The sequence below is a fragment of the Lichenostomus cassidix genome, chromosome 11, assembly GCF_008360975.1.
Source record: "Lichenostomus cassidix isolate B80296 chromosome 11, HeHo_3.0, whole genome shotgun sequence".
Lineage (NCBI taxonomy): Eukaryota > Metazoa > Chordata > Aves > Passeriformes > Meliphagidae > Lichenostomus > Lichenostomus cassidix.
Window position 1 is genome coordinate 1121528 of NC_139492.1, and position 9870 is coordinate 1131397.

Below are 9870 nucleotides of genomic sequence, written 5' to 3' on the forward strand. Positions count from 1 at the left end.
GAGACCCTCCTTGGGGTCTGTGGACTGTGGCACTGTGGCACCAATGTCTTGCCACTCCTGCCCCCTCTGCCACTTGTGCCAGCCTTGCCACCTCTGCCAGCCTTGTCAGCCCTGCCACCTCTGTCAGCCTTGTAAATTCTGCCACCTCTGTCAGCCTTGTCAGCCCTGCCGGTGGGTGCAGCCCAGCGTGGTGTCTCTGGACCCCCTCAGCCCCGTGGGGTCCCCCTGCACCCCATCAGTCCCCATGGGTTGGGGTGCCAGGGCAGCTCCTGCCCACACCACGACTGGCCCCTGCTGCAGCCTCCCCGGCGGCAGGTTTGGGTTTCCACGGCAACATCCACATCCCGCCGTACCGGAGATGGATCGGGAGCTATAAATAGATGCAGAATGGGGGTGCAGGTACTGTGCCCCGCCTGTGCCCTGTGCTGCCAGCAGTGCCCAGGGGCCAGCAGAGCCATCCCGGTGAGTGACTGTGAGCATGGGGACAGCCTGGCACCTGTGCCCACACCCAAAGTGATGGCAGCATCCTGGAGCCAAGCTCGGTGGCACCTGCACAGCAGCTCTCAGGTGGCCCTGCCCCGTGAGACTGTGCCAGGCCCCAGTTTCAGTCCCTGCGGTGGCCTTGGGCACGCCCTGCCCCTGGGGATGTCAACTTGCCGGGAGCATCTGCTGGCACCAGGCTGGCAGCATCAGCATGCAGCACATTGCAGCAGTGTGGCACAGTGCCCGGCGTGTGGCACGTGGCACAGCATGACACATGGCATATGGCACACGGAACATGGCACACGGCACGTGGCACAGGGCACAGAGAACATGGCACATGACAAATGGCACACGGCACACGGAACATGACAATGCACACGGCACATGGAGCAGACACACGGAGCATGTCACACGGCACACAGAACATGGAACACAGCACATGTGCAGAGTATGTAGCATGTGGCACGCAGCATGTGGCACACAGAACAGACAATTAGAAAGTGGCACACAGTGCATGACACAGCACGTGGTGCATGGCGTGTGGCACACAACGTGTCATGGGAGGTGACAGAGGACATGTCACAGAGTACATGGACATGGCGCATGGCCCGTGGCATGTGGCATAGGATACATGCACAGGGCACATACATGGCACATGGAACACAGCTGGGGACACATGGTGCATGGAGCGTGGCACACACCATATAGCATACGGCGTGTGGCACACATCCCATGGCACACATCCCATGGCACACATCCCATGGCACACGGCACAGGACACACGGCACAGGGCACATGGCACACATCCCATGGCACACGGCACAGGACACATGGCACACATCCCATGGCACACATCCCATGGCACACATCCCATGGCACACATCCCATGGCACACATCCCATGGCACACGGCACATGGCACGTGGCAGAGGCTGTGTGCCGGGCAGCAATGCCCGCTCCTTTGCCGCCTCTCTCCGCTCCGTGCCCTGGATTCGGGGCCCAGGCACAGCGGGGCGAGCGCCCGCTAAGCACATCAAAGCTGCTCCGGCGCTCCCGGCACGCTGCCGGCCACGGACAGCCGAAATGCGAGGGCTGGGGCTGCCCTCGGCTCTTGTCACCAGGTGGGGCGGTGCGCTGTCACCGCGAGGGGACACGGCAGCATCCAGGAGCTGCCAGTGTCTCTGCCCACCCTCACTGACCCCTCCGGAGGTGGGGGTCAGCAGCCAGAGAGCGGGAGGATGGGCACAGGGGTGGTGCTTTATTGGGGGGTCATGCAGCCTCCAAACATCACAGTGGCAGAGAAGCGGGGACTGAGGGGACCGAGGGGACAGCAGGGATGGGGTGGGTCCGAGCCACAGGGCACAGACCACCGGGAGTGTCCTGCACTGGGGGGCCGGGACTTTCCCCGTGTCCCGGCCAGGTGGGGGCTGTGGCAGGGCTGGGCCTTGCGGGGACCCCGTCTGTCCCCATGCCACACCGGGAGAGCAGAGGGGTCTCACTGGGCGAGTCGAGGCTGGGGTCAGGGGCTTTCATCGGGGCAACCCAAGGCTGGGGCAGGGGGCACCGGGGGTCTCTCACTGGGGGAACCCACTGGGGTCGGGGGTGGGGAGTCGGGGGTCCCTCACTGCGGGGAGCCCAGGTTGGGGTCGGGGGTGGGGGGCCGTGGGCAGCGCGGGGGGAACGCCTTGTAGCTGTAGTACTCCACCACCTGCTTGGGCACCTCCGCCAGCACGCACTTCGCCAGGGCTGTGGGTGACGCCTGCGGGACACCGGGGGACACCGGGGTGAGCCGCGGGCACCGGGGCCGTGTGCCGCCACGCGGGGGTGTGGAGATGGGAGGGGACCGGAGAGGACAAGAAGGGCAGATAGGGACGAGAGCGATCTGGAAGGGAGGAGATGGATGGGACAAGGCAAGAGGGGACGGGACGGGTCGGGGGCGGGGCGGGAGGGGACGGGAGGGACGGGAAAGGGGCGGAAAGGGGCGGGAGAGACCGGGAGGGGACAGCAGGGAGCTAGAGGGAGAAGGCAGCACCGCACTCACGTTCTTGAACTCGCGGAAGGGGACGAACTGCACGATGTCGCGCAGCACGGGCTCGCCCTTGGGGGAGCGCAGCACGCCGTCGTCCCCGTCCAGGATCTGCATGTCGGTGAAGTCGGCGTTGCCCACACCGACGATGATGATGGACATGGGCAGGTAGGAGGCCCGCACGATGGCCTCCCGCGTGTCCGCCATGTCCGTCACCACGCCGTCCGTCAGGATCAGCAGGATGAAGTATTGCTGAGGGGACAGGAATGCTCGGGGCGCTGCCTGACCCCGCTGCCGGCCCCACGCTGGAGCAACCACGAGTGTCACCAGCGTCACCAGCATGCAGGGTCTCAGCCCAGCCCCGGCGGGGGCTGCGGGACCCACCGACGCCTCCTTGGTCCGCTCCTCGTCGGCCGCCACACGAGCCACCTTGGAGATGATGGGAGCCACGTTGGTGGGGCCGTAGAGCTGGATTTTGGGCAGGCAGCTCTGGTAGGACTCCACGACGCCCTGGATGCCTGTGGGGTGTGCGAGGGGTGAGGGGTGTCCCAGCCATGGGTTCGGCAGCTCAGGAGCTGGACTCACCCTCACACTCATCGTTGTCGGGGTTGAAGTTGATGGCGAAGTCGTGGGAGACCTGGAGGGAGGGAGGGGACAGTTGGTGTCCACCCCGTGCCACAGCCCCGCCGGTGCCACAGCCGGGGGCACCCAGAGGGACAAGCACATCCCTGGGGTCCCACCTGAGACCCCCTCACCTCGTACTTGGGGGGGATCCTGGCACCAAAGCCCAGAGCCGAGAATTTCTTATCGCTGCAAGGGAAGGGGTGTGAGGAGCTCCAGTGACATCACCGCGTGGCTGTCACTGGGGCATCGGACCCCAGCGTGGCCGTCAGCAGGGTGTAAGGCTCCGGGGGACCCGCCAGAGCCACCAACCTGTCGTAGTCCTGGCAGATCTCACCCACGGCCACCAGCGCCTTGAGGTACTCGTTGGGCTGGTAGGGGTTGATGTAGTGCAGGGAGCAGCTGTTCCGGGGGTCCCCGTTGGACGCCGTGAAGTCGATGGCCACCTGGTGGGGGGGCAGTGAGGGTCCCCCCAGGGCAAGCAGGGCCACCGATGTGTCCCTGCAGGGTGGGGAGGGGACAGTGCTCACCGTGAAATGGATCTGGCAGCCGCCCATGATGTAATCCAGGAAGGAGTAAACCCTGTGGATCTTCCAGAGGGACCTGCGTCAGGCAGTCCTGCCCCGTGCCGGCCCGCAGAGCCAGGAACGGCCCGGCATAGCCCGGCACGGCTCGGCACAGCCCGGCACAGCCCGGCACGGCTCGGCACAGCCCGGCGCGGCTCCCAGACGCTCACCTTCAGGTCCAGCAGCACCACGACCCCCGAGTTCTTGTAGTTGCGCTTCTTGATCTTGTACTTGGGGTTCATGCAGTCCCACTGCACCTGTGGCACCAACACCCGTGCTGCCTGCAGCCCCCAACAGGACACAGCCCAGCCCTGGCACCCCCAGCGCCATGGCTCTGCACAGGAGGGACCCCACAGCCCCGGAACACTGCACCCCCCATCCCCAGGCTGCAGCTGCCTCCCCCCACTCCCAACCAACCCCCAAGCTCCAGCCACCCCATCCATGACTGATTCCAAATCCATGACCCCAAACCCACCATCCCTTCCCCGAAAAGGAGGGCAGCAAGCAGAAAATGACCCCAAACCCAGAGGAGGAGCTGGGAGGTGCCTGCTGGGATGGGCTGTGGTGCCAGCACACAGGCGAGGTCCCTGTGTCCCACCTTGTTCTCCCCCATGGCCTTCTGCATCTCCTCGAAGGTGGTGTAGAACTCCCCGATGAAGTCGTGTTTGCCCCGTGAGTCGTAGTCCCACACCACGCACTGCAGAGGGCACAGCTCAGCCCTGGCACCAGCCCTGGCACCAGGGGGTCCCCAGCACTGTCCCCAGCACTGTAGGGTCCCCAGCACACCCCCAGGGAGGCTGGGGTACAGATGTCCCCAGGGCAGGAATGGGGGTTCCCACCACCCTTCCTCACCCTCAGCTTCCTCTTCTCCTCGCAGCTGCAGAGTGAGTTGAGGGAGACCTTGAAGGGCTCCCAGATGGGGCTCAGGTTGTTCTTCACCACCTGCAGGACAGGGGGCTCAGTGGGGCCGGGGAGCCCCCGGGGTGGCCGTGGGGCAGCTGAGGGCTCAGTGCTGCCCCAGCCTCACCTCGGTGCGGTACACGAGCTGCTCACTGCGGTCATCGTCGATGCGGTAGATCTCCAGGAAGGGATCTGACTTGCTGAAGAGGTCCTGGGGGAGGAGGATGGGGCAGAGCACTGCCCACCCTGCCCGCCCTGCCCCACAGCCCCCCTGGCACCCAGCTCACCTTGTCATCCAGCTTCTTGGCGCGGAAGGCGAGCTCCACGTAGCCGTTGTTCCCCGAGATCTCCTCTGAGATGATCTGTGAGGAGAGGTGGCCGTGGGGTGCTCAGCACCTGGCATGGCTTTGTCCCCTGCCCACCTCCCTGTGGTGTCCCAGGAGGGGACAGAGTCCCACGTGCTTCCCCAGCACAGCAGGGACCTTCAGGATGGCCAGTGGATGCCATGGGGGACCCTGAGCCCTCCCCACCCCTAAGAGTCTGTGCCACCCCACTGACCCAGCCCAGCACCACCCAGACATCCCAGTGTGATGCCATCCCGGTGTCCTAAATCCAGAGCCACCCATCTGTGCTGTCTGGTGCCATCCCAGGAGTCCAGTCCCACGTCACCTGTGCACCCTATCCCAGTGCCCGAGTTTGTGCCACCCCAGTGCCCCTGCTCAGTGTCACCCCATTGTCACCCCAGCACATGCTCCATGCTCACCGTGATTGTGGATTTGCCTGCGAACTTCCCGTACTTGAGGAACAGCGGCTTTGTCACTCGTTTCTGTGCCACGATCTGCGAGAGCCCAGGGTTGGGGAGGGGACACCACCACGGTGTCCCCAGGCGGGGGTCCCCAGGCTCACCTGCCCCACGGTGCACTCCATGCCCCCCAGGAAGTCATCATCATGTGTGCCCACGCCAGCCTGGCCGTGGCTGTCATACACCTCAAACCGCAGCTTCTGCACCTCCTCGAAGTAGTAATCGACCGTGAAGATCTTGGCAAACACAGGGTTCAGGTTGCTCTTGATCACCTCGCTGCGATCCACCTGCCCGGGAGTGGCACAGGGCCTTGGGATGCCAGAGCTCACACAGGGATGTGGGAATTAGCAGGTGGAGAGGCAGGGATGGGGATGAAGAGATGGGGGGTGCTGGGAAGGACCAGCTGTGCCCACGTGAATGGCATTTGGAGGAGCCCCTTGAGCCCCCCACAGCCTCCAGCCCTGCTAGCCCCAGGCCTGGAGGCTTGCATTGGACTCCCTGTGGTCATCCAAGGGGATACTCTGGCTCTGGCCATGCTTTGCCACAGCTCTGCTGGAGCAGGAGCAATGGGCTGGTGGCAGGAGGAGTCCCTGTGCCCCATCCCGGGGTGGCCCTTGTGCCCCCACAGCAGGTGGTGGGTGCTCAGCATCTCCTGGCTGTGCTGGCAGTGGGTGCCAAGCGGTTCCAGAGCGTCACTGCACCCATCCCTGCCAGTGCTGACTCAAGGGGACACATCCTGGCCAGGGCACCCTGCCAGCCCACACTGCCACCAGCTTGCCATGGCCACCTGTGTCCCTCGTGCATGGGCACTGCCAGCTCCTCATTTTTGGGATCTGGGTCTCAGGCACTCGGGACCTCCAGTGCCAGGATCTGCCAGCAGGTCCAGGGCCATCTTGGCACTTGGAGCCAGCAGCAGAACCAGATTTAGCCACCAGCTCGTCTGGGGGACACGGGCTGGCTGGGACAGGGAGGGGACAGGTCAGGGAGTCACTCCAAAATGTGGCTCAGGAGGGGTCCCCTTGCCTCTTGGAGCTGGCTGGTGTCTGGCACAGCACAACGTGGCACGGCACACAGTGTGGCAGGGAGCATGTGGCACAGCCGGGTACAAGTGTCTGGCATGGCACAGCACACCGCAGCTGGCACGGAGCCCTTGTCCCCCCCCAGCCCCACGCTGGCTCGAGCGGAGTCGATGACACGCCGAGGGATTTAGCGCTAAATCCACCGGCTGAGCGGCCGCGATTAGAGCAGGGCTGCCGGTGCCAGCCCAGAGCTCGGGGCGGGGAGGGATGGAAGGAGCCATGCCAGCCCCAGTGCCATCCTCACTGCCCGCATAAACACCAGTGTCAGCTCAGTGCCACCTTCAGCACCAGCCCTCCAGCCCTGAGCCTGAGGTGTCCCTTGTCCCTGCCCAGGGCAGTGGAGCCACTCTGGAGCCACACGCCGTGGGCACCCCACCCTGCTCCCTGACCCCACTGCAGCCGCAGTCCCCAGGGGCTGCTGGGTGCCCCACAGCGCTCTGCCCACTCTGCCTCACCTCCTGCAACCTGTTCTGCACCCTGCAACCTGTGCTGCACCTTACACCCTATTCTGCATTGTCTCCTGCACCCCATCCTGCATCCTCACCCTGCACTCTGTCCCTTGCTCCAAACCTTGCACCCTGTTCTGCACTTTGCACTCCTTTCTGAACCCTGTGCCCCATTCTGAACTCTGTACCCCATCCTGAGCCCTGCACCCTGTTCTGCACCCAGCACCCATTCTCCATTATCTCCTGCACCTGTTCTGCACCCTGCTCTGAACCCTGCACCTCGTTCTGCACCCTGCAACCTGTCTTGCACCATGCACCCTACTCTGCATCATTTCCTGCACCTCAGCCTGCATGCCCACTCTGCACCCTGTTCTGCACCTTGCACCCTGCTCTGCACCTTGCACCCTGCACCCTGCTCTGCACCCTGCACCCTGCTCTGCACCCTGCACCATATTCTGCACCCTACACCCTGTTCTGCACCCTGCACCCTGTTCTGCACCCTGCACCCTGTTCTGCACCCTGCACCATATTCTGCACCCTGCACCCTGTTCTGCACCCTGCACCATATCCTGAACCCTGCACCCTGTTCTGAGCCCTGCTCCCAGTTCAACACTCAGCACCCTGCTTCACACCCTGTACTCCATTCCCCATTATTTCCTGTACCCTGCTCTGTGTTGTGCACTCTGCTCTTTATCATCTGCCCCCTGAGCCCTGCTCTGCACCCTGCACCTTGCCCCCCACCATCACCTGCACCCCACCCTGCAGCCCCCTGCATCCACCACCCTGTTCCCAGCCCCACCACACCCCAGTGCCCACCCTGCCCTGCCTTGCCTGGCACGGTGGGTGGCAGAAGTGCCCCCCACCCTCCTACCTCCATCCACTGGCCCTGGGTCTGCATCAGCAGCAGGACGCAGGGGTCCGACTTGTTGAGGGTGTCGCGGTCCAGGAGGTGTTTACAGCTGACCCGCAGCTCCACCTTGGACAGCACGGCCAGCGAGGCCTGCGGGCACGGCTCGGGCACGTCGCCCATGCCAGCCGGGGCGCGGGGGCCAGCCGGGCGCGGCGGGGGACAGGCGGCCCCGTGGGCGAAGGGCATGGGGGGCGAGCGGGGCGGCCGCTGCCTTGGGCGCCGTCAGGGAGCCGGGCAGGTGCCCGTCATGCCCGGGGCACGGCGCCCCGCAGTGCCAGGCTCGCCCCGGTGGCAGGACAGGGGGACGGCGGAGGGACCCGAGGGACCCTTCGGAGGCGGGGGCGGTTCCAGTCCCGATGGCTCCGCGGGGCCCTGCAAGGCATCAAAGCACAGCGGGATGAGCGGGAGCTGGGGCTCCCTCGTGGCACTGCCCGTGTGCCCCCGAGTGCCAGCCAGCCCCGGGGGCACTGCTCTCAGGGGGTCACCTGGTCCTGCGGGGCCGTGCCGGCTCTGTCCCAGCCCCACCCCAGGGGCAGGAGGTGTCCCGAGGGGAAGGGAAACCCAAACGGGGCTGGGTAACCACCCTGGGGTGTCCCGCGCGGGGCTGTGGAGCAGAAACCCCACTCCAGTCCCTGTGGGCAGCACCCCCAGCCTGGGCAGGGCTCCCCGGGAGGGCAGCGGGGACACCAACTCCGTGTCTGTGCCACCAGCTGACGGATTGCCCCCGTGCTGGGGACAGGGTACACCCTCCGCCTGGTGACACTCAGCCAGGCGATGCAGCCCGACGGTCAGCGAGGGGTTCTGCCGGCCGGGCTGCAGTCCGGGGCTTGTGTCCCCACCTGCAGCTCCCGGGGCTTCCTGTCTAGGGCAGGTGCAGGTGCAGGGACAGGGAGAGAGCAGCCCCTGCCCAGCCGTGCCCTCGTGTGCCCAGCCCGGCCAAAGTTTCCTGGGCAAGTCACGCAGTGCCCAGGCCCTCCCCGGCACATGGCTCCGCTGCCCCGGCTCCAGTGGGCACCGTCCCCCTCCCCGCGATCGCGGGCACCCCTTGGCATCCATCGCTCAGCAGAGGGGACAGAGGGTCCCACCCTGCCCCTCGCCCCCTCACCTGGGTGCTGGTGGCCCGGGCCGGGCAGGGGCTGGGTCGGGGTGCCAGCCGTGCCGGTGTGCCAGCCGGAGCTGCTGCCGCTGCCACCTCCACACAACTGACTCAAGCTGCAGCTCGGGAGCGAAGCCCTAAGAGGGAGATGGATGACAAGCTCCGTTAACTGCCTCGCTGCCGGCTCCGGAGCGGAGCCCACCCTGTGCGCGGGGCTGAGTGATGTCCCCAGGGTCCCCAGCACTGCTGGCTGTGCCAGGGCAGGAGCTCCTGCTCCAGCTGAGACCCGCTGGCACAGGCACAGCCCCTCACTCTCCCCAGCTGCTCCCCATGGGGTACCCGAGGCCATGCCTGTCCCGGTCCCCCACCCTGTGAGCCAACAGCCCAAGCACAAGGGTGGGATGCCCCAAACCCACCGGGTGCCCTCCCCACGAGCATCCAGACCCACATTCCATGCACATGGAGCCCCACATGCTGAGTCCCCAGTCTGGGACCCCCACCCACCCCTGCACCCCCCAGCGCTGCGGCGCTGTCAGCCTGGCTTTATGGAAGATGATGTAATTAGCCCAAATTTGGAGGGATTAAAATGCAGATAGGGCTAACGAGCACGAGGGCACCGCAGGGCCCAGGCTTCGGGAGCTAATCCCCAGACTGCCTGGCAGAAATAGGCCACTCTCCTTCCTGCTCCCCCCACAGCCCCCAGCACGGCTCGGCAGGGCAGGGAACACCAACCCACGGTGGGACAGTCTGGGCAGAGGGGCTGGAGAGACAGAGTGGCAGCTGGACTCAGCCAGCACATCAGGCACCTCCTGCCTGTTTGAGCAGCCCAGCGTTCATCCAGCTGTGCCAGCCCTCCAGTACTGAGTACCCCATCCCATCCCATCCCATCCCATCCCGCTCATGGAAGATAGATTACCTGAACCAACAATGGGCTGAGTGCTT

At 65.5% G+C, this 9870-nt stretch overlaps 1 protein-coding gene across 1 annotated transcript; it reads right to left on the reverse strand.

Moving 5' to 3' along the window:
* Positions 1-1721: 1721 nt before the first annotated feature.
* On the reverse strand, positions 1722-9070 carry CPNE7 (copine 7). Its single transcript, XM_085071353.1, has 16 exons — positions 8938-9070; positions 7794-8204; positions 5502-5684; positions 5359-5433; positions 4883-4957; positions 4723-4806; positions 4548-4637; positions 4294-4392; positions 3866-3952; positions 3660-3719; positions 3442-3575; positions 3264-3318; positions 3094-3145; positions 2893-3026; positions 2524-2760; positions 1722-2241 (listed from the first exon to the last, which is right to left on the reverse strand). The coding sequence occupies exons 2-16, from the start codon at positions 8016-8018 to the stop codon at positions 2104-2106; spliced, it is 1728 nt and encodes a 575-aa protein (XP_084927479.1). The 5' UTR covers positions 8019-8204; positions 8938-9070; the 3' UTR covers positions 1722-2103.
* Positions 9071-9870: the final 800 nt, after the last annotated feature.

Bases quoted from the DNA above. Each gene is read 5' to 3' on its own strand.
- CPNE7 (XM_085071353.1), bottom strand. From the start codon at position 8,018: ATGCCCTTCGCCCACGGGGCCGCCTGTCCCCCGCCGCGCCCGGCTGGC. The intron at 4,638-4,722 runs GTGAGGCTGGGG...CCTGTCCTGCAG, and splicing joins AGCTCGTGTACCGCACCGAG to GTGGTGAAGAACAACCTGAG. The intron at 3,319-3,441 runs GTTGGTGGCTCT...CTTCCCTTGCAG, and splicing joins ATCTGCCAGGACTACGACAG to CGATAAGAAATTCTCGGCTC.